The sequence below is a fragment of the Suricata suricatta genome, chromosome 12, assembly GCF_006229205.1.
Source record: "Suricata suricatta isolate VVHF042 chromosome 12, meerkat_22Aug2017_6uvM2_HiC, whole genome shotgun sequence".
In the NCBI taxonomy this organism is placed as follows: domain Eukaryota; kingdom Metazoa; phylum Chordata; class Mammalia; order Carnivora; family Herpestidae; genus Suricata; species Suricata suricatta.
In genome coordinates this window covers 82,054,419-82,079,085 of record NC_043711.1, presented here as the reverse complement: position 1 = coordinate 82,079,085, position 24,667 = coordinate 82,054,419, and the positions used below count along the sequence as shown (strand labels likewise).

At 39.5% G+C, this 24,667-nt stretch overlaps 1 protein-coding gene across 3 annotated transcripts in view; it reads right to left on the bottom strand.

The window, feature by feature from the left end:
• The window catches only part of CBFA2T2 (CBFA2/RUNX1 partner transcriptional co-repressor 2), a 139,571-nt gene that overhangs the window by 25,960 nt on the left and 88,944 nt on the right, over window positions 1-24,667 (bottom strand). For all 3 annotated transcript variants that reach the window (XM_029917048.1, XM_029917049.1, XM_029917050.1), the window contains exons 2-4: window positions 17,564-17,707; window positions 13,092-13,333; window positions 3,202-3,291 (exon numbers count right to left, since the gene is read on the bottom strand). In XM_029917048.1, the coding sequence (XP_029772908.1) occupies window positions 3,202-3,291; window positions 13,092-13,333; window positions 17,564-17,707 (476 nt within the window). The remainder of the gene's footprint in view (window positions 1-3,201; window positions 3,292-13,091; window positions 13,334-17,563; window positions 17,708-24,667) is intronic.

Sequence of the window (24,667 nt, the reverse complement as noted above, 5' to 3'; positions counted from 1 at the left end):
TTTTTTTTTTTTTTTTTTACTGGCTTTATTTATTTTAGAGAGAGAGAGACAGCATGAGCAGGGGAGGGTCAGAGAAAGAGGGAGACACAGAATCCGAAGCAGGCTCCAGGCTCTGAGCTAGCTGTCAGCACAGAGCCCGATGCAGGGCTCGAATCCACGAACCGTGAGACCATGACCTAAGCTGAAGCAGGACATTTAACCAACTGAGCCACCCAGGTATTTTATTAAAAGAAAATAAAGAATTATATTTTTTGCCCCAAATTTAAGAACAATTCAGACTGAGAACATAACAGACGTCTTTCTCTCCAGGGAACAGATGAACAAGTAAAAGGACAGCTTTAATAGATGCAAGTAGTTGCCTCTTTACCAAGGGTTAATTCAGCAGGCATACAATTAGTGACTGTTTTAAAGCAGAAATAAATTGAGAAAACCCAAACGTTAGCCAAAAAGCTGCCATAACAGTCTACCTCATGCTGTTTTCCAAAACAACTGAGTTAAGAATAAGCAATGTGACGATATAAAATACTTTTTATGTCGGTTCTATAATCTCAATCTTGTAGCAACTGTAAAAATAAAAATCTTAACTGAAAAAAGTACTGTGTCATACCTTTGACATTTGTGACATGTGCTCTTTGATGAATTTTTTTAATGCTAATTATTTCTTATTAACACAGATTTCACAAATCTTCCCTGGTTCCGGAGTCCTAGGGGAAATAACGGTCTGCTGGCGCGGACATGCAGCACCGAGACTGGGACGGAAGCCGCACAGCTGCTCCGGGGCTGCGAAGGGCGCCACAGACCACTTGGGGCGGCGAGGCTTCCGCACTGTCACACAAGGGCAACATGCAGCCTGGGCCCCTACCTAGGCATCTTCCTATTTGTTCACTCCACTCTCATTTTAAAAGATTCAAAAACTGGTAACAATACTTTCACAAGTTGACACATCTTTTTGATGCTATTATTTTTTTTGTAGGAAGTGAAGGGCAAAATTACAGGTAAAGGGGGCGTATATATTTGGCCAGGTGTTTTAGGCTTTGTGAGTCAAGAGGCAAAAGTGAAGATATGATGTGGGTCATCATATACAAGCGACAAAACGAATTTCTACAGACAGTGCATCTAAAAAAAGGTCAAACAACAAACTGTGTATAATTTTTTGTAATATTAGTCTCCTACGAATGAAAACAATGGAATTCATTTTGTTGGGGGGCTGGATTGAGGATAACGTACAGCTTGACTGGGGCTCAGAGTCAGTGCTCCCTATTACATGTTGATCACAAACGTGCACCTGTAAAACTTATTCTTCTTGGGGTGTCGGGCTGGCTCGGCCAGCAAAGCATTTGACTCTTGATCTCAGGGCGGTGAGTTTGAGCCCCACACTGGGCATCCAGTTTAAAAACAAACAAATAAACAAACAATTCTCTTTAGGGCTGTATGAAACCATATGGTGAGCTGGATTTGGGTCATAGGTGTCCAATCCATGCTTGGTGTAGAACATCCTGGTAGTTGACCCTAGCCTTTCACTGCGGTGGAGCTACTTTATACCGTGAAAAGTTATAAGTGACAACAATGCAAAATAATTACTATCTACGGACTTGAATAAAATTATGTCCAGCAGAGGTTCAACTGACTCGCCTTGCACACTCTGTAGAAGCCAGTTTTACTTCTGCTTGCACATTCATATCAATAATCGTGATCTATATAAATGTGTCTGTTCTTTGGATTTTCCCCTGAACTGGCTGGAACATGTTACTGATTCCCTCATCAATAATGAGTTAAATAAAATCTTTGACATAGGTGCATCTTTTACTGATACCAGTCAGAATGTTTCCTGCTGTGTTATTGTTGCCTGTTGTTTTTGAAAATTATTGTATAAAAGGGAAAAGGAAGTAATGTTACTGTGGGGAAATATGGTAGACAGACATGGCCTTCACCAAGTGATCAAAATTAACATCACCAATCAGAAGACAGAGTAGCATCTACGTCTACGAAGAGCATGCAGTGAAACCACTTACCTGCTCTTGCTGCCTAAGATGCACAACCTGTTTCTCGTCATGAGGAAGCCTCAGAAAACTCCAAACTGAAATATATTCTATAAAATAACTATCCTAAACTCTCTTTTTAAAAAAAAAAATCCTGAACTCTTCCAAATTGTCAAGGTCATAAAAGGCCAAGAAGCTGATTCAGAGTAGACAGAAGAAACATGACAATGGGGGCACCTGGGTGACACAGTTGGTTAAGCATCTGGCTTCAGCTCAGGTCATGATCTCTGTGCTGACAGCTCAGATCTGGAGCCCGCTTCAGATTCTGTGTCTCCCTTTCTCTCTGCTCCTCCCCTCTGCAAGCTCTGTCTCTCTCTCATAAAAATAAAATAAACATTAAAAAAAAGATTTTATTTTTTAAGTAATCTCTACACTCAACGTGGGGCTCCAACTTGCATACCTGAGGAAAAGAGTTGTATGCTCTACGGACTGAGCCAGCCAGGTACCCGTCAAATATTTGAGGAAAAAATAAATACAAGACAAAGAGAATACGAACACAGATGTGATAAAATAGTAACATTTGGAGAATGGGACTAAAGAGAGAGTGGTATGGCATACAAGAAGCTTACTGTACCATACTGTAACTTTTCTAGAAGTATGAAGTTATTTTGAAATAAAACATTTTTCTAAAAGGACATATTACATATAAATTTAGTACTGCCTTCTCAGGTAAGTACACTTCTGGATAATGCCTCCCAAAAGTTAGGTTCTGGGGAACACTGATTCCAGAGGACCGAATCTGAAGCTAGACCAATGGGGCTGGGGAGACAGCAACGCTTCCTTCCTGCATGCTCTTCAGTTCTTGGGCGAGCGGGAACTGAGAGGCCTCGCCTGTGACTAACAGCCTCCTCAGAAAACACACACACGACCCGCTGACCACAAACACAAAATTTAGGGTTCAGTTACTTCCTCCACGCCATCCACACACCTGCTGCTCCTCCCACCTGCTCCTGGGTGTCACCAGCAGTATCTGCATATGGACCACGACTCACGGCTTTTGTAATTCTCATCCTACCAAGGGTGAGTAAAGCTTATCTGCAGATCACACTCCCATTTCTCTAGCACACTTAAATAAAATAAAGACATGAAAACGTGGGGCAAGACACCCTGGCTTAAATCACAGAACAGGGATCAGGAGGAAAGCTGTAATAATAAAAATTACCTTGAGGAATGGAATCACAAAAGGACGAAGAGGAAAGTTTGTAGCCTCTTGGAGCTTGCAATGGAATTCTTCAATTGTTACTGTTGAGTTCTGAAAAGATAAATAGCATTGTCAATTTCTAAAAGTGGATACTGTCCCCCTAATACAAATCTAATAGTGCCAACGCTTGTTAAGTCAAGGAAAAGGATAATCCCAAGAACATCACTGTAAACTCAGATCTCTCTGAAAGGTTAAATAAATCGTTTCCTTTATGAAAGAAATTTGGTCTCATTAATTTTCTTTAATACCCTAAATCTACATTCTCAAACTCTGTACTCAGCACTTACTGCTTTCCTTAGAATTTATGAAGAGAGGTACTCAGGTCCCTTGTATTAACGAGATTATGGCAAGTCACCTCGGGTCCTGGAAACCAAGCCTACAATGTTCCCAGATGGAACCCTCCTGACTGAGTCCAGGATATCAACTTCATCTGAAGTTCACTTTGTCATAGATCCTGGCCTCCTCCTAGCATCAGTTCCCTCAATCTTCTAAAAAAAGAAGTTAAGAAACAAACCAAAAAACCAAGGCAGAACAGCAGGTGGCTCTACCTTCTAGTGGTCTGCCTGCATAGTAGAGTGCCTGGAAACAGGCACACGGAGTCCGAATGGTGAGACTAGTATGTCCAGTATGGTTATTAGCACTTGTCAAGTATTTTTGTCTAAAGCCTAGCTTTAAATCAGATTCTCAGCTCCTATAAGGTGAGCATACAAATAAAAAAATATTATCTTCAAAGTTCAGAAAGTATTTTTATTCAATTCCCTAAAACACAGTATAATGACTAGCTAAAAAACAAAACTGGGCATTATTCTTGCTTCCCTGAGAGAACAAGTACCGCTTGTAGAGATTATATTTTAAAAAGTCATCAAGGGGTCAATGCTGTGACAAGTATCATACAGATTATCAACACAATACTGCTTCTTAACAATAAGAAACAAAACATACAGGTCCACTACCAAAAGTATATGGTACAGTCATACATCAGAACAAGAAGGGGGAGGGGGAAGACTATATGCATTAATAAGGAAAGGTGTCTATAATATAGTGTTAAATGAAAAACCAGAAAAATAGTAGTATGCTTTCCTAAAAGCCACTTACAGAAATCACACACACACTTACATAGTATTTTAAGTGCCTAAAAAGATAATTACAACAGTAGTTATTTCTGGATATGAAATTATGTTGGATTTTCTAAACATATCACATTAATATTCAGTAAAATTAAAAATATGTCCTTTTATATCAAATTGAACAATGTTAAGTGAAGGTATTTAAAGTTTATCTCATTTCACGCAAAGATTTTTTTTTTAAAGCATTGATTTTATTTTACTTTCTAAGTTTTTAAGAGAGTGTGAATAGGGAAGTGGCAGACAGGGAAAGAGACAGAGGATCTCAGAGAGACTCCACGTTGTCAACTGAGAGAGAGTCTGCCATCGGGCTCGCTCTCACAAACTGCAAGATCATAATCTGAGCTGAAACCAAGAGTTGGACACTTAACTGACTGAGCCATCTAGGTACCCCATACCAAGATTCTTTTACTTTTATTTTATTTTTCAAAGTTTTAACATTTATTTAGTAATTTTTGAGAGACAGAGCGTGAGCAGAGGAGGGGCAGAGAAAGAGGGAGACCCAGAACCCGAAGCAGGCTCCAGGCTCTGAGCTGCCAGCACAGAGCCCGACGCAGGGCTCGAACTCACAGATGGCGAGACCATGACCTGAGCCAAAGTCGGATGTTTAAGAAGACTGCGAAAAGGTAAAATGTTAGGGAATCTGGACTCTGTATTGCAGGGCAACACCTATAGTGGTCTTAAAAAACAACAGGTATAGACAGGCTACCAGACTAAAAATTTTTTATCTTTTAAAATTCTGAGGGGCACCTGGGTGGCTCAGTCAGTTGAGTGACTGACTTTGGCTCAGGTCATAATCTCGTGGTTTGTGAGTTCGAGCCCTATCGGGCTCTATGCTGACAGCTCAGAGCCTGGAGCCTGCTTCAGATTCAGTGTCTGCCCCTCCCATGCCCTTGCTATCTGTCAATAATAAATAAATGTTATAAAATATTTAAAAATTAAAAAAAAAAATAGGGGTGCCTGGGCAGCTCAGTTGGTTTAGCACCCGGCTTCAACTCGGGTCATGATCTCGTGGTTCGTAGATTCGAGCCCCACGTCAGGCTCTGTGCTGAGATTCTGTGTCTCCCTCTCTCTCTGACCCTCCCCTGCTCATATTGTCTCTCCCTCAAAAATAAATAAAACATTAAAAAAAAAAGTCAAAGTCCTTATTTACAAGAATAAGTAAAATTCTGAGATAAATATAATCATAGGATGTTGTAAAAACAGCAGGACAGTACGGACAGGTTCCCCCACTGGTTACACCTTCGGTAACTAGTGCGCTACAGCAAGGCCGGAACTAACGCTGGTGAACTGTGAGCGGAGTTCTCTGTGGCGTTAGTGCATGTGTGGATTCCATGTAACCCCCAGTGCAGTCAAGCTACAGAAGCATAGAAACAGTATCTACCTTTAAGTGCTCTGGTTTATAATTATCTTAAATATTTCCTTTATGTACACAGATTGGCTGGTATACAGATAACATATCAGACAATGTTACAACTTTTGCTTCAACTACTAATTTAGAAAACTCAGAAGGAAAGTCTATTGTATTGACTTTTATTTTTGCTTTCTCCATTTTTCTTTCATCAATCCTGACACTTTAAGATCCCTGCTTTTATCATCTTCTGCTTCAGGAACTTCTTTTAGCCACTTGCTTAGGGGAGGTCTGTTAGAGACAAATTCTCTTTCTTTCACTTCATCTGAGAATATTTTGATCACTCCAGAAGGGAATTTTTGATATATGTAAGATTCTGGGTTGACAGTTCTTTTCTTTAAGCACTTGAAAAATGCCATGGTCAGTGGAATGTTTCCTTTATAGATAAGATGGTTCTCTTTTAGCGCTTTCAAGATTTTTTGGTCTTTTTTGCAGGAAAGTATCCTGTCTGAGGTCTGCTTAGCTTTTTGAAATCTGTAAATTTAGGTCTTTTGTCAAATTTGGGGAAATTTAAGCCATTATTTCAGCTCCATACTCTTTCTTCTGTCCTATTGTGATGCAGATTTTTTGTTATATTTCCTTAGATCCCTGAAGTTCTGTTCATTTTTTAGTCATTTTCCATTGTTCAGAATAGGTTATGTTTTCTGTTGTTTTGGCTTCAAGTTCACAGATTTTCTTCTGTCCTCTCCATTTTACTGTTGAGTCCATTGGTGTTTTTACTTTCATTATTATATTTTTCAGTTTTAAAATTTCCACTTAATCTTGAGAAACTTAATCTTGTGAGACAGAAGGCCATGGGGGAAGGGAAGGGGCAAAGGAAGTCACAGAGAGGGAGGGAGGCAAACCACGAGAGACTCTTAAATATAGAGAACAAGCTGGGGCTGTATGAGGGGATGGGGGAGAGGAACAAAAAATTAAAATAAAATAAAATTTCCACTTATACTTTTTTTTTTTGCAGTTTTTCATTTGTGTTGATAATTTCTCATTGAAGCATTTTTATGACAGCTGCTTTAAAATCGTTGTCAGACAGGGGCACCTGGGTGACTCAGTTGGTTGAGCATTTGACTTTAGCTCACATCATGATCTCACTGTCCGTGAGTTCGAGCCCCACATCGGGATCTGTGCTGACAGCTCAGAGCCTGGAGCCTGCTTCAGATTTTGTATGTGTCTCTCTCTCTGCTCCTCCCCCACACATGCTCTGTCTCTCTCAAAAATGAATAAAGGTTAAAAAAATTTTTTTTTTAAATCCTTGTCAGTTAATTCCAACATCTGTGTCAACTTAGCTCATGTCTCTTTGTAATTTTTTTCATTCTAGTTGAGATGGTTCGGGTTCTTTATATGGTAAGTCATTTTGTACTTTATCCTGGACATTTTGGGTTCTGTGTTGTAAGACTCTGGATTTTATCTCTCTCGCTTTTATTTTGGAGGCCTCCTAACACTGTACCATTGGAGAAAGGAGAATCCTTGATACAGTTATATGGGATATAATCCCAGGTTCCCCACTCAATCCCCAGGTTCTCCCACTGATTTGGAGAGGGGGAGAGGGACTCATTACTGCTGGGAAAGATGGGAGTTTGGGCTCTCCAGTGGGCCTCTGATGGTAGAGGAAAGGCTGTCTATTACTGCAGTTTTTTGAGATATTTGGCTACAATAGTGTGCTTTTGTCAACGTTTTCTCTCTTGCTTGGTTGCTCGTTTCTTGGTCCTTTGGCCAGAAAGTGGGGTTTTATTATTGGTGTTTTGTCTGTGTTCATAAGCCTTTCTAGGTTACTAGCTTCTACAGAATACAGTCTAGGATATATGATAAAAACACAAAACCTAGAGAATTCACTGCTATATACTTTTTTGGGGTACAAGGTCCTTAGCAAACTTCCATCTTTCATAGTCTTTTTTATTTTTGTTTTTCATATAATGTCCCGAGTTTCTTGCTGTATTTGTCAGAAGGTACAGGAAAAAGTATACCTTTGTATCATGGCTCTGCACTGACCTTGATATTTAATGACCATATCATATCCCATTAAATTGATGTATTATAGTTTACACAGGGTTTTACATAACATTTAGCTGATCTCAATTTTTGGGGGGAGGGGGTATTATCAGTAATGTTGAACTGATGATCTTAGAGCACACTGCTTATTATTTTCTTACGATGAATTTCAAGGAGAGAGAAGGGTTAGTCAAAGAAATTGCCTACTGTAAGGTACCTGAAAGTTGCCAAACTGCCCTCCAGAATGTGTATTCTAGGTGGAGTACAAAACATTCCCCTTTACCTTGCAGTAGAAATTGAGCATGCTGGCTTCCTGGAACAGTTAGGGACTCTCAGCACTGTATTTCTTATATACCAGAAACATGAAATTCACACAGGTGAACTATTCCCCAGGTACCAAACTGGGTGGTCTTTTATTAACTTGACTAATGAAGTCTCCTCCACATGGAAGAAGAGTTCCACTTAGATATGCCTGCCAAAATCTTAACCAGACTTTTCATAAATAGGAAATGAAATAAAGCTTTCTTGAATAGGGAAATAAAACATCTAAAGATGTTCATTCTTCTCCAAGTTAAACAAAGTTTTCAACAAGATGACAGCCAAACCCCCACCCCCCACACATACACACGAGAGAGAGAGAGAGAGAGAGAGAGAGAGAGGAAGAGACAGAGAGAGAGAAACAGAGAGAGGGGGAGAGAGAGAGACAGACAGAAAGAGAGAGAGAAGTTAAAGTGACATACATATAAGATAATCATTGTATCTATGAATAGTAACAGTTTTATTGATCTCTCACCAATATTGATATCATATTTGCTAGGTGAGAATGTTCAAGATCACAATGACTAGAAGAGACATTGTTTTTTAGATAAGATGCTGTCATCTAATCCCTAATATCAGAAGGAAAGGTTTCAAAATTTTACAAGTATAAGGCTTGCTGTAGGTTTTCTGTATTGTTTTGCCAGGTGTTTTTTTTTTTTTTTAAATAATGAATGGAGGGGTGCTTGGGTGGCTCAGTCGGTTAAACATCCAAATTCTGCTCAGGTCATGAACTTGCTGTCTGTGAGTTCAAGCCCTGCATCGGGCTCTGTGCTGACAGCTCAGAGCCTGGATCCTCCTTCAGATTCTGTGTCTCCCTCTCTCTCTGCCCTTCCCCCACTTGCACTTGTACATGTGGTCCCTCGCTCTCTCAATAATAAACATTAAAAAAAAATTTTTTTTTAATGAATGGAGGTTAATTTTAACAGACACCTTCTCTCTGCCCCTCCCATGCTCATGTTCTGTCTCTGTTTCTTAATAATATATAAACATTTAAAAAATTAAGAAAAAAAAAGAAACTTAATTCCCAATGCATTGGTACTTAGATACGGAGCCTTCGGGAGAGGATTAGAAGTCATGAGGGCAGAGCTCTTAAGAATGGCATTAGTGGGCCGCCTGGGTGGCTCAGTCGGTTAAGTGTCCGGCTTCGGCTCAGGTCATGATCTCATGGTTCGTGTGTTCGAGACCCACATTGGGCTCTGTGCTGACAGCTAGTTCAGAGCCTGGAGCCTGCTTCAGTTTCTGTATCTCCCTCTCTCTTTGACCCTCCCCTGCTTGTGCGTTCTCTCTCTTTGTCTCTCAAAAATAAATAAAAAACATTAAAAAAAAAAAAAAAGAATGGCATTAGTGCCCTTATAAAAGAGACCTTAAGAGATCTTGCCTGCCCCTTTGGCCCTGTGAGGACAAAGTGAGAAGACATCTGTCTAGCAGCCAGGAAGTGGGCTCTCATCGAATACAAAATCTACTGGCATTTACCAGCCTCCGGAACAATAGTCATTTATCTATTGTTTATAAATCATCTAGTCATTGGTATCTGTTGATAGCAGCCTGAACAGACTAGGATACTGATCTTAATAAAAATCCCATTATATCAGCGTATAAATTAGTGTAACACATAAGAAAACCAATGACCTTACATATTTACATATTAAATTGGTGTATAGCACACCTTATGAAATCCCAATTCCATTTTTCAGTGCAATCCTTGCACATGTGAACCATGTATAAGAATGCTTACAGCAATATTATTTGCAATGGCTCCTATACAGAAAAGAGTTAATATAGCAGTTAAAACTGATAACCTTAAAAAATGGCACTTATAAGGTCGGATCATTGGCTGGCACCTATGAAACTTGGGTGATAAACAGTGTCCCATACAGATACAAAATTTTCCCTAACCAAAACAGTAGAAGCACCCCAGTGAACATCAACAGATGAACAGACAAGCAAAGAGACAGGCAAAAAAGCAGAAAAATCTGATAAATACTATAAAAGGGATGAACCTTGAGGACAATTATGCTAGGCAAGATAAGCAGCAAAAAGACAAACGCGTATGAATCTACTTCTATGAGGTAGCTAGGGTAGGCCAGTAGAATGGTGGTTGATGGGAACTGAAGAGGTAGGTAAGGAATGGGGAGTTACTGTTTAATGTCACAAAATTCAAGTTTGACATGATGAAAAGAGTTCCTGAGGTACTAGATAGTGGTGATGGCTGAACAACACCAGATACACTTAAATAAGTCAATTGTACACTTAAAACTGCAGTAAGATGGCAAATGTTATGTATGCTTTTAGCACCTACTGATGATATCACTGGGAAGAAAAAATTAACCTGAAAATGGCCATTTAAAGGACACAATTGGCTACATCTACATATAAATACTTCTATGGCTATAACAAAATCTGCATTACTTTTTTTCTCAAATGAGGTCTATCATTTTTTTTCTACTCTTGAAATTATTTTAAGCATAGACTCCACTTAAAGTTGGGAAGCCAGTATGGCTCAGTCAGTTAGGCATCCGACCCTTGATCTCGGCTCAGTATACAATCTCACAGTTGGTGAGTCTGAGACTCCCGTAGGGCTGTGCACTGATGGCACAGAACCTGCTTGGGATTCTGTCTCCTGCTCGCTGCCCTTCCTCTGCTTGTGCTCTCTCTTTCTCTCTCTCAAAATAGATAAACTTGAAAATATATATAAAGTTGTGCCTTAAAGTAATCTCTTACTAGAACTGGTATGATGTTCTGATGTCTGCTTTGCTTACAATTATGTTCAAACTCATTTTAACATTTAAACCCAATTTTATTAGAGTAGATCCAGTAGTGTAAAATTTGACCAAAAAGCATCCCCGCCCCCGCAAACAAAAACAAAAAAACGTTCCTAACGGGTAAGAGTGCCTAACTGTGCATAGACTGTGTTTGCAAAGATTGTGGTTTCTACTGCACATTAATTTTCCTTCTGGGAATCTGGAATTTTGGTAGGTGCTGGGCAATGATGCATATGTACCCAAACTCTAGCGAAAACCTTGGGCATGGATTCTCTGTTAGACTTTCCTGGGCAACAACATCACACATATGTCGCTGCATTTTCACTGCTGCAGGAGGAGTGAGCTGTGTGTGACTATTCATACAAGAGAAGGAGCAGAAGGAAGGCTGCATATGGATTCCACTAGATTCCAACAATATCTCCCTCCTTTAGATCCAGCTGTGTAACCTTATGCCTCTGTAATAAATCTTAGTTGTGAGCACAGCTATATGCCACGTCCTGATAATTCTTTTAAGAAATTTCAACCTGGGGGGTGGTATTGGGTTCTTTGGCTCTGCCTCAAAATACAAACGACTCAAATGTCCATCGAGAGCAAAAAGTACCAATTGTGTTCCTACAATAAAATACTAAATGATATAGCAATAAAAATGAACTACCTAAGAAAAAAAGAGAGAGAAAGAGAAAATGAACAACCAACAGCTCTAAACATCAAAAGGGATTAAATCTGAAATGATGACGGGCACCTGGGTGGCTCAGTCGGTTAAACGTCCGACTTCAGCTCAGGTCATTATTTCACGGTTTGTGGGTTCAAGTCCTGCGTTGGGCTCTGTGCTGACAGCTAGCTCAGAGCCTGGGGCCTGTTTCAGATTCTGTGTGTCCCTCTCTCTCTGACCCTCCCCTGCTCGTGCTGTCTCTATCTGTATCTCAAAAATAAATAAAAAAATAGGGGGGAAAGTTTTTTTTAATAAAAAAATAAATAAATCTGAAGTGATGAAACAATCATTTATCACATTTTGCCTTGTATGGAAGTTGTTTCTTCTACACCAGACTGAGCTTTTAAGGTAGCAGTTATTCAACGTTTTAGTCTCAGAATCCCTCTAATTTTGTGGGTCACATCTATCAATAATCCCAATGTTAATAAAGTTCAGAATTTGGAAATCATTTCTTATTAACCCATTTCAAAATAACTGTTATTTACTCCACAAATGTAGTAGAAGAATGGCACTGTCATTACAGTTTTGCAAACCTTTTTGGTATCTGGGTTATTAAAAGACAGCTGGGTTCTCTTATCTACTTCTGCATTTCATCCATTTCAACAGCCTGCATCATGCAGCTTCGAGAAAATTCTACTGGATGCTCCTGAGAGGATCGGAATGAAAATGCAAAGAGCATCTTAATATTATTGCGAAAATAATTTTGACCTTCAGAACTTTCAGGAGGGGTCCGAGGGAATCCCAAGGGTCCCTGATTACACTTTGAGAACTACAACATTAAGCCTTAATACCATGATTCACCTTTATCATAGGTGGGGGCTAACACACAGATGAGGTGCTTTTTCAAGAGATGAAGAATTCAATTTACAAACATAGGGAACTGTCAGTACTTTCTTTCTGTACGCTGAGACTCAAACCCTACCTAGCTGTCTAAGTCAGAAAATTATTCCCTTATACCATGGGTTCACCACATTTCTTCTACAAAGAAAAATTACATGTACCCTGAAAATTCTAAGGAAACTATATGTGCATGAGGAGCTGAATAATGTAATCCCTTTGACACAATTTAGAACACGAGACTTATTAATTTTACCAATTTTTAATGTGAAAATTAAACTCCCTGCTTTTCTTTTCTCTGAGGTTCAGAAACAATGTATCAAGCACTGAATATATTAAGTAACAAAACCTTGCATTAGCTTGGTTGAACCTTGGCAGCCTGTTCAAATTCAGTTTGAAGACAAATTCAAAGCTGCTTCTTAGAATTAAATCAATATAATAAGGTAAACATTATAGATTTATTTCTTTAATAGGCATTGTAATCCAAAATTGAAACCCACAGTTCCACACTTCTATAAGAATTATATAATAACTGATCTAGTTATTACAGATCTGATCTATATAATAGATCTATAGATATTGGTCTATTACCTCTACAATAACTGATCTTGTCTGCATATTTTGCCATGTTGCTACAGGTTTGAGGGCTTTGGTTCTCAGCCATGTACTCAGGTGGCTGTGGACAGGGATGCTGTACTTACCACCAGCGCTAGAACGAGAGTCCGCACCTTCTCCCCAATCTCAGGTGAAATGTCATTGCCAAACTGTTGCAGCGTGGTAAGGAAGCGTTTCAACTTGCTGAGTTGCCGAGCACCACAAGTGGCTGGCAACTGTTGATTTGTTAGTGCAGATGATGTGGAAGAGGCAGGACCATTGCTGAATCTCTGTGGTGGTGATGGGGCACCATTCAAGGTGGGAGGAGAATGGTTGATGCCATTGCTTACTAAAAGAAAGCCAAAATGAAAAGACTGTTTAAGTGCAAAACACATGGATCTTTGTTAATTTCTTCCTGTTTGCATTAACCTTTGTTTATTCATTTGAATTTTGTAAAGCACATATTAAGAATATACAAGAAAGTGTTTCTGCCCTCAGTGAGATTACTATATAGTAAGACAGTAACACAGGGGTGTTAAAATAGAAAAGTGTGGAGTGCTCTAAGAGCATGGAGAAGGGCTATCAAATGACAGTTGCTATGGGTTGGGGTAGGTAGTGTTAAGATTTCCTGCAACACGTACTGCAGAAGCTGAGTCTGGTAGGATACATATTTCCAGTGTATTGGACATTTATGCACAAATGCTCATCTTTTATGTTACATCTCCTTCCTGATCTTAGGTTCCAAGGAAGTTAAGCAATCAGTTACAATGTAGCATGTGAATAGATAACAGAGAAGAGAGAGTTCTGTTAATGTGAGAAATGTTTTTTTTAGGCTATAGATTTAATGACCTATTCCTGCAAAAAGGAATATAAGGTATGTATGTCTTAGACCATTCAGAATATTCATGTCCATCACAGTCAGTTTTTCTCTGCTCCAACAGTGCTGATATTAATAGTGCCAGATTCTCGATCATTCAATAAAGCATTTTCTAGACACTACACAGGACACACCAATTCTCTATTTCTGTTCAAATTATAATACATATGATTAATTTCAGCTTACCTGTTTTCCCATTGTTCTTAGTCATTTCTTGTTAGTTTGGAACTAGCTATATGGAACACAACCCTAGAATTAATTTCTTGGTGGTATTAACTAAAAATCTCTTTCTTCTGAAGGGTGAAATAAAATTACCTGGTGTCTAAGTATCAATAGATTTTCACTTAATCATACCCAGGCTTGAAAATCTAGGAAGGTAAAACTAAAACATATGTCTAAAAACATAAGAAACAAATTAAGTCAAGACTTAAACCAAATTTAAAGAGCCCAGTTATTTAATCTTTACCCAACTTAGAGAACTGACATTTACTTATATTGGGCTTAACTCCAGGTCATTAATCATGAAAAATCTTTCACTTCCCTTCTTCTGCCTTCATGCCAGTCATAGTTGGTCAGCCATTCTATTCCTACTCCTTGCCTGAACCAGATTCAAAATTGATCTGGCAAACTGTTCTTCATCCTATGTATGCTCAGATATCACCTGTATTAAGAAACATTCTTTAACAGATTCTGTGGCCCCACATTAAGGTAAATCCTGGTAGATTTAAAAACTCTTCTCTGTGCTGCCTATAGATGCTTCCATTATGGTGTCTACTTACTTTTTCTATATTTGCACAGTTTTAAAATTGGGTACTTTTTTCTTTTCTCTTTTTTTAATGTTTATTTTCGAGAGACCGAGAGACAGAGTTTGAGCAGGAGAGGAGCAGAGAGAGGGGAAGACAGAATCTGAAGCAGCCTCCAGGCTCTGAGCTGTCAGCACACAGCCCGACACGAGGCTTAAACCCACGAACCATGAGACCATGCCCTGAGCTGAAGCTCGATGTTTAACTGACTGAGCCACCTAGGAGCCCCAAGAACGTGCACTTCTTAATGAACACTATGTTATGTATCTGTATATAGTATACTAAGTTCTGTAGACTGTGTACACCATATATATATTGGGTTTGTTCATTAGCTAGCAAAGTGTAAGTGCTGAGGAAAAAGCTGTTGAATGATTTACGACATAAAAGACTAAAAGGCAAATTCTCTTCTGTATCTCCCATTAAAAGACATCACTAGAGTTACTGGAAAGGAAACCCCAACACTCAACCTCAGCAATCCAGAAAAATAGTTGCAATGGTCTACTGTTTCTTTGTGTTCACAGGAAAGTCAATTGCCATTGGAGAGCTGCCCCTTTTGAAGCAACCCATAAACAGAAAATGTTACTGTGCTTTTAGCCACGCTGCTTTTTCATAACCTCTTCAGTGAAAACATATGAGAACATTCTCCGAAGTAAAACCTATCTACCACCAAGCAGTCAAATATGGAGGTAAAAAGGGGTGAATTTATGTATAGCTATCTTCCTATTGTCTGTATCTTGAAATCTGAATGACAGCCTAGGTTTAAACCTGTTATTTTCAAGATAGCACCTGTATCGAAGTATGCAGAACTTTGAAATAGAAAACAGAATTTTAAAAAGGATATAAAACTTCATTTCCCTGGGGTAGACTACTGCAGTTGCCGCTCAATTTCAAATGTTTTGAAATAGAATAATTAAAACTTCTATTAAAGCTGTACCTCTTAGACTCTCTTCTCTTACCTTAAAAAAATAACACAAAAAACATAAATGCTTGAGCAAAGACAGTGTGTAAGCTTATGTAAAGGTATTTAAATAAGACAATGCCCACAGCGCCTAGCAGAGTGCTCTGATGCATTGTGGGCATGCCACAAACACCAAGTGTCTTCTGCTCGGTGAGAGAGAGAGTCAACCTGCACGGGCATGGAACGGCAGAACAATTCAGATTAAAATCTAAACATGTAAAGGGGGGCCTGGGCGGCTCATTCGGTTTAGTGTCCGACGTTGGCTCAGGTCATGATCTTGCGATTCATGGGTTCAAGCTCTTCATCAAGATCTGTACTGACAGTGCAGAGCCTGAAGCCTGCTTTGGATCTTCTGCCTTCCTCTCTCTCTGCCCTACCCCACTCACATTCTGTCTCTCTCTCAAGAATAAATATTAAACTTTTTTTTTTTTTAAATCTAGGGGCGCCGGGGTGGCTCAGTTGGTTAAGTGTCTGACTTTGGCTCAGGTCATGATCTCCTGCTTTGTGAGTTTGAGCCACGTGTTGGGTTCTGTGCTGACAGCTCAGAGCCTGGAGCCTGCTTCATATTCTGTCTCCCTCTCTGAACCTCCCGTATTTGTGCTCTGTCTTTGTCTCAAAAAATAAACTAAAAAGAAAAGATTTTTTTAAATAAAGTTTTTAAAAATCTGGACAGATACGTATGTCTACATTTTAAACTGGGTCTTCTTTTGATTTTTGTTTGTGTGTTTAACTATACATATAAGACTGATTGCTAAGTTACAGGGTTTGTGAAAATTCAACTTTACTAAATACTACCAAATAATTTCCTCACACTCAAACAATGTAGGAGTGTTCAGGTAGCTCACCACATGTTTACCAAAGCTTGATATTATTTTCCATTCTGAACATTCTGGTATTACACATTGGGTTTTAGTTTGCATTAACTTGAAGAAAGGCTGAATATTATATATTTATTGACTAATTTAATTATTTTCTCTAATGTTTATTTATTTTGAGGGGGGGAGAGAGAATCCCAAGCAGGCTTCACCCTGAATACAGAGCCATATGTGGGGCTTGATCCCAGGACTATGAGATAACCACCTGAACTGAAATCAAGAGCTGGATATTTAACTGACTGAATCATCCAGGTGCCCCTGCACTAATGTAGATCTTATGGACTGAATTATGCCCCCCACAAGTGCCTGTGTTGTAGTTCTAATCCCTGGCATCTCAGATTATGACTGTATTTGAAGACACACCCTTTAAAGATTAAATGAGACTTAAAGATTAAAGATCAAATGTGGGTGGGTCCCTAATCCACTATGAATATTGTCCTTATACGAGGAAAGGACAGCAGGTATGCACACGCACAGAGGCAAGGACACAGGAGGACACGGTAGAAAGGGGAGCCATTCCTGCTGCCAAGGAGAGGGGCCCCTGAAGAAACCAAAGCTGCTGACCGTGACCTTGGACTTCTATCTCCAGAGCTGTGAGTTTCAGCTACCCCATCCGTGGTATTGTGTTGTGGCAGCCGTAGCAAACTAACACGATATTCAATCTCTTTTGTCAAGAGCCTTACCATGGTAGTCGTGGAACAGTTTTAGAAGTTGTTTGGTAATTATATGAAACTTACTTTGATTCCTATAAATAAATATAATAATTCTAATTCATTTTAGAGTGAAGAAATTAAAATAGCTACTTAATAGCCAGAGTAGGAAAGCAAAATATTTAGACCACTAAATTTTCAAATGTCTTAATTAGTTCAGTACTATTCTCAGAGGACAAAAGCAATTTATAAAAGAAGAAATAACCATCTGTCTGTGCATATATGTATAAATACCTATGTTTGTGTGTAGGTATAAAATATTGTTGAATAGTATATGCAGAAGCTTAATAGCAGTCAGTAACTTAGATTGAAATGTTACCCTGAGCCACAAACCCAAGTAAATGAAGAAGTCTTACATGCTGTTGGAGTAAATGACACTGGTCTGGGTCCCCCGGGATTTATTGGTGGGAGGGGTGGCATGGTGGGAGGTGAGGATCTTGACTGTATCTTCACTTCCACAGGCGATCCAGGCATTGCTGGCACTCTTTTCTCAGCACCAACTAAAAAGAAAAAAAGGAATGGAGGTCAGAGTTTTCTAGAAGATAATAAAAATTGTGACAATAATTCAGTAATTGGAAATATAAAATACCAACATATTTTCCTAGAGGACTGAGAGGTTAAGAAGACGCGTTATTTGAATAGGCTGAGTAGAGGCCCCTCAAAAGGTATCTATAGTAGTTCCCTCTCAGCCAGTTTGACTTTCCACAGTTTCAGTTACCTGCGGCCAACCATGGCTTGGAAACACATGATCCTCCTGATGGACAGTCAGAAGGTCAAGAGTAGCCTAACATGAGATTATCATGCCCATGTAATTCACCTCATCATGCAGGCATTTTGTTGTCTTACATCATCACAAAAAGAAAGGTAAGTTCGGTACGATATTTTGAAAGAGGGGGAGACAGGGGGAACCACATTCACATAACTTATATTACAGTATATTTCTATTTTATTTTTATTTACTAATATCTTACTGTGCTTAATTTACAAATCAAGTTTTATTACACGTACGTGTATAGGAAAACACATAATATGTATATAGGATTTGGTCCTATCTGCAGTTCCAAGTATCCATGGGGCTCTTAGAATGTACAGGTAAGGGATGGGGGTGAGGACTACTCTTACTACCTTGAACAGTGAGTATGTGTTTATTTGGAAAAGGGGTCTTTGAAGATGTAGCTAAGGATCTTTTTTTTTGTTTTGTTTATTTATTTTTGAGACAGAGAGAGACAAAGCATGAGTGGGGGAGGGGCAGAGAGAGAAGACGACACAGAATCTGAAACAGGCTCCAGGATCTGAGCTTATAGCTCAGAGCCCGACGTGGAGCTCAAACCCACGAACCAAGAGATCATGACCTGAGCCGAAGTCGGACGCTTTAACCAACTGAGCCACCCAGGCACCCTGTGGCTAAGGATCTTGAAAGGAGATCATCTTGGATTATCCAGGGGGGCTCTAAATCCACTCTGAATGGTACCCTCCAAAGAAGAACTGAAGAGACACAAATGCAGAGGGAGGACAACATTAAGACAGATGTAGTTGCACAATGCGAAGGCAACGTGACTATTATGGCAGAGACTGGAGTGATGCATCTAGACACCAAGGAATGCCAAGGACTGTCAGCAACCACCAGAAGCTGGGAGACAGATATGGACTAGAATCTTCCTCAGAGGTCCCAAGAAAAAACCAACCCTGCTTATACCCTGATTTTGGACTTCTGGCTCCTTGAACAGTGAGCAATTATTGTTGTCTTAAGTCACCCAATTTGTGACCTTTGTTACGGCAATCAGAGGAAACTAAAACAAGCAAGCAAGGTCAAAGGGTAACATGACCTGAAAGTTAACAGTGAGGACAGTGGGTGAGGAAGACAGAAACCAAGCGACAAATTCAGCTTATCTCAAATGCATTTTTTGTTTTACTTCTCTTTATAAATTGATCAAATAATAGAAGGCGAACGCTAACAGGGGACTATCTAGACCAGTAGGCATCAACTGCATGACATTGAAATAGAATCATAATCAGTTGTATATAAATTACCACAAATGACAAAGTACTAATTTTTTCTTTTTTTATAAATTTTTATTTATTATTATAATTATTTTTTTTTTCTGAGAGACAGCGCTAGCAGGGGAGGGTCAGAGAGAGAGGGAGACACAGAAACCGAAGCAGGCTCCAGGCTCTGAGCTAGCTGTCAGCACAGAGCCCAACGCGGGGCTCGAACCCACGAACCATGAGATAATGACCTGAGCCAAAGCCGGATACTCAACCGACTGAGCCACCCAGGCGCCCCACTAAATTTTCTATGTATCAGCTACGGTAAGCAGGAAAAAAAGATGTGGAGTCAACATCCCTGGCACCAATCATGTAAACATCATTTATGACGTACAGTATCCAAAAAGATGAAAAGTAGAGGTGAATCCAAATGAGGCACAGGCTAGATCACCTGGGGGACAATTCATAAGCAGCTGTTTGATAACGGTAGAGAACAACAAATTCCAGAAAGAGAAACTTGATAGATTTAAACCTAATGACATTGGAAATGTATTAACAGAACTAGTATCAACAGGACTGGAGGAACATTCTAATAGCTTCAGTTATTTTTCTCCATTAAAGACAACATGTTACATACTTGGTTAATAATAGGGCCAGCATCACCATAATCATCTTCAAACTGAACTGTGTTCCTCTCAGTAACTCTAAGCTTTTCAATTAAGTGCTATGTATTTATTCTCCAATAACTGTTGAATTCAGTTTAAAGTATAAGAAATGGATACACCAAAGGTTCAAATGAGAATGTTAAATCAAAGATTTCTTTCTGTGAGATTATAGCTGCAGACACAATACATTCATGACACTGGCAAGAAGAGCCCAACCTGCACATTCATGAGCCTGTTCTAATGAGGAAAATCTCACCAAATATTATTTTTATGCTTCAGTGGCCATATTTTGGAAAGAGAGCTAAAGAATATATAAAGTCTGTCAAGTAACGTCCTCAAGTTACAAAACCCCCGACAAAAATGTGAGCACTCTGAGAGCCTCGTGGGCAACATGCTGCCAGCTCTTCCCATCTCTCTGTCCAGGACAGTTTCTTTGTGAAATTGATGGTCGTCCTGTCTGATTAGTGGACTAATGAGCTGTTGCGTTTGCCTTTTTCTTCTTGACAGTATTTTTCTCAATGCCCTTCAGAGAATGGTTGACATGTTTCCAGCTCTTCCATCTGGGGCCCAGCTCTCTGGAGGGTGGGGGGAGAGGGGAAGGAAGGAACTGACAGTTGTCTCGCACTCTAATGTGTTGTGTATAGTGTGCAACAACCTAGAGGGAGCCTTTCTTCAGACCACCTGCCTTTACAGCAAGGGCGCCAAAGGCCTGAGGAGGACTTAACAGCAAGATGTGTTTTAACATTCAGCACTTGGCAGAATGAAAAACTGAGAGGAGCCCAACTGCAGAACACTGAATTATACACCAACTGAAAGCTGAGATACTGGGCAAAACCCAGCCCGCAGAGTACTGCTTACAGATGAAAACTACCCATATCTCGGGTTCACATCACTCCTCATAAACCTGCAATACTAGAGTTAGGTGTCATGTTTCAATAACATCGACTAGTAGAAAAAACATGGGTGTGGAGACAGAAATTTAATGTGAATTCTCATTCTGTGGTAACCTACATGAGTTTTATCAAAACATTTTGCCTTTCTGGACCATTTTTAATAAATGGAAAATAAGAGGTAATAAGACCTACTTGGTAGGAAACAGGTAAGGATAAGAAATAATGCCTAGATTAGTGCTAGGTTAGAGAGGGTACTCGGTAAACAGAAATGATGATTAGAAAACAGGAAACCTAGTGTCAAGTTCTGGATATACCACCTAACTAGCTATGTGACCATGACCGAGTTTGTATTTGATTTCCACAGAAAATGGGGATACTATCTACAGTTAATCCATCTAACCTCAGTGATACTACATGGAATGATTCAAGATTAACAGCTGCAAAAGCACCAAGTACCATGTAAAGGGGTATTTTTATTGGCGGCTGGGTGGCAGGAAGGCACTTCATGGTGTGAGATCTGACAATACAGCAGCTGCTCAGATGGTGGATAAAGGGTACATTCCAAAGTAGGCATTTTAACCCTCGGATTGTTGGCTGTGCCATGCCTTTGTGTCATCACTGTTACAGTGACTTCATTTCTGAATTTTTATGGAACGGATACTCATGTTTTATATTCTAGCTGAATTCCTTGAAAGAACCAACCATATCTTGAGTTCTTTTCAATGCCAGAGAACCTTAGATACAGTGCAAAGAGAAGAAATTCCGTTCTCTCAAGTGGGACTTGGAGCCCATAAACACCACTGCTTGGATTAACAAAGAGAAATAAAGTCTTCAGTCCAAAAAAATCAAAATAACCCTTACATTTGTCATAAGGGTTCAACTTGATTCTAAACATAGATTTTAAGATTCAAAGTAACTGATTTAGTCACTCTGAGTGTGTGCTTTCGTTATTTTGAAGACTTATATATGGCTTAAAAAATAAAACTTGAGGGGCACCTGGGTAGCTTAGTCAGTGAAGCATCGACTTCAACTCAAATCATGATCCTGTGGTTTGTGGGTTCGAGCCCTCCATCAGGCTCTGCTTTAGTGCAGAGCCCGGAGCCTGCTTCAGATCCTCTGCCTCTCTCTTTCTCTGCCCTACCCCCACTCCAGTGGGCACATGTGCTCTCTCTAAAAAATAAACATTAAGAAAAAAATAATAAAACTCAAACATATGACCATATGCATTTCCAGTATCACTACTGGAACTAAACAAAGAGTGAACATGAAAAAGTTCTGGAAACATGTCTGAATAATGATTTTAGTTCTCCATCATGCAATATGCTGTGGATATCATGAAAAGAGAAAACTGACTGAAAGAGAGAACATAGGAATGAACAGTTCTCTGTGGGACAGCAGAACTTTTCTTCTCACAAAGGAATTTGAAGAATCAGACATGAAACTAAAGAGTAGAACTATTATTCTATAAGAGAATACAGAAAATAAACACAAACATCCTAGATAAATGTTACTTTAGAAGAATCCTGTATGTTAAATTGCCCATAAATGAAAGTACTTCAAAGCATTATAAACTGCTTTCACTTTTTTTAAGTTTATCTACTTATTTTGGGGGGCCTGGGTGGCTCATTCAGTTAAGCGTCCGACTTCAGCTCAGGTCACGATCTTACGGATCGTGGGTTGGTGCCCTGTATCAGGCTCTGTGCTGACAGCTAGCTCAGAGACTGGAGTCTGTCTTCAAATTCTGTGTCTCCCTCTTTCTCTGTGACCCTCCCCTGCTCACGCTGTCTCTCTCTCTCTCTCTCTCAAAAATAAATAAAACATTCAATGAAAGTTTATTTACTTATTTTGAGAGAGCCCAAGCCAGATAGGGGCAGAGAAAGAGAGAGAGAATCTTAAGCAGGCTCTGCACCAACTCAGGGCTGCAAACCCATGAACCGTGAAATCACGATCTGAGCCAAAATCAAGAGTCCAGAGGCTTAATGGACTGAGTCACGCAGGTGCCCCAAAATTGCTTTTAAAAACTTTTTAAAAATTACTTTGAAGCTTACAATGGAACAATAAATAGAAGAGGTGTAAATATGAGATAAGAAAAATGCAATTATGTCAGGAGGAGGACTTCCTAGACTACTGGAAAGAAGAGAAACTCCCAGGGCTGTAAGGAAAAAGTTTGTTTAGGTAAAAGAAGGTGAACTTGATGTGAAAATTGCTTTATCACTTACTAGTTTTGTGTGGTAATGATTTTCCTCATGTGTTTCTTGGATAACACACCAAAACAGGGTTCTGTGGGGGGGTACCATAACATATATAATAACGGCCATACAGTAACTATTTACTAGGATTAGATTACAAATCTATTAGAAGTAATAATTTTATTTTGCCATTGACATGTTTATGTATGCTGAGTTTTAGGTAGAAGATATGGTCAAGTGCTCCTGATTATCATCACGAGACAAATGGGATGAATATAGATTTTACAGATGAATAGAACAGGAACACTGATAACTCCAAACATGTTGACCAAGGAAGGCATTCTATTTCTTTAGGAAAAAAAAAAATCAGATCCCTAACTAAGAAACCATGGGAAGGTTTCTTTTAAACCTTTAAAACTTTAAATCTTTGGGGGCAGAGGCAAAAACAGATAATTTTCTTTTCTACATGTATTAGTATATATTTATATGGTTCAGGAGTCAGTATGATATAAAGAAATATCTGTTGCTCCTGCCCCTACCTACCTCACCTCAAAGGTAACCATTTTATTTTCATTAAAAAGGTTTTTTAATGTTTCTTTATTTTTGAGAGAGAACAGGAGAGGGGCAGAAAGAGAGAGAGAGAGAGAGAGAGAGAGAGAGAGAGAGAGAAACACAGAATCCAAAGCAGGTGCCAGGTTCTGTGCTCTCAGCACAGAACCTGACACAGGGCTCGAACCCAAAACCACGGGATCGTGACTTGAGCCGAAGTTGGATGCCCACCCAACTGAACCACCCAGGTGCCCCATATATAACCATTTTAATTAATTCCTTGTATATCCTTCTCTTCTTTCTCGGTGCACAAACGAGAAAACACAAATCTAAATTCCCTTCCCACCCCTGTTTATAAAAAGAAAGCATAATGATGTTGAACTGAATGTCCCCAGAAATGGCCTCTCTGCAGCCACCCCTTTTGCAATGCATCAAGAAGTGGGATCTATTTCCCTCTCCCCAGAACCTGGCCAGGGCCTGTGACCTGTTTTGACCAATGTAACGTGATAGAAGTGACAAGAGTGCCAGTTTTGAGCCTCTCTTAGAACCCGGACCCTGCCATGAGAGCAAATCCAGACTCATCTACTACAGGATGAGACCACATGCAACAGAGCGAAGCTGCCCCAGCTAAGGCCAGCTGATCCCCAAGCACGAGAGAGCCTATCCTAGTGAGTCTGGTCTGCAGCTAGCTGACTGCAGACATATGAATAAATAAGGATAGCCAAGAGCAGACCAACAGCCTGACTCAGTCATGAACAAAAAAATAAAAAAACACTGTTTAGACCAGTACGTTTAGTGTGGTTTGTTACACAGCAATAGACTAGTAGGTAACAGACCTATACCACAAACTGTCCTGCTTCTTGGGTTTTTTTGGTTTTTGTCTTGTTTTATAATTTGAAAATATGTCCTGAAATGCTTAATCTACAACCTTTTGTTGTTAACAGATGCATGATATTCCACTGTGTGGAGGTTCCATGGTTTACTTAAACAATCCCCTATTGAGAAATAATTGGATTATTTGTAATCATTTGTAACTGAATTTTGAGGCTCTTTAGATCCCATGCTGACTATCCTGAATTTGCCAGGCTTTGGGAAAGAGGCAATAGAAGGTAGGGCCTTGATTAAGGTAAACACATATATTGAAATGTTTGCAAAGTACTAAGAAAATAAAAAGTAGA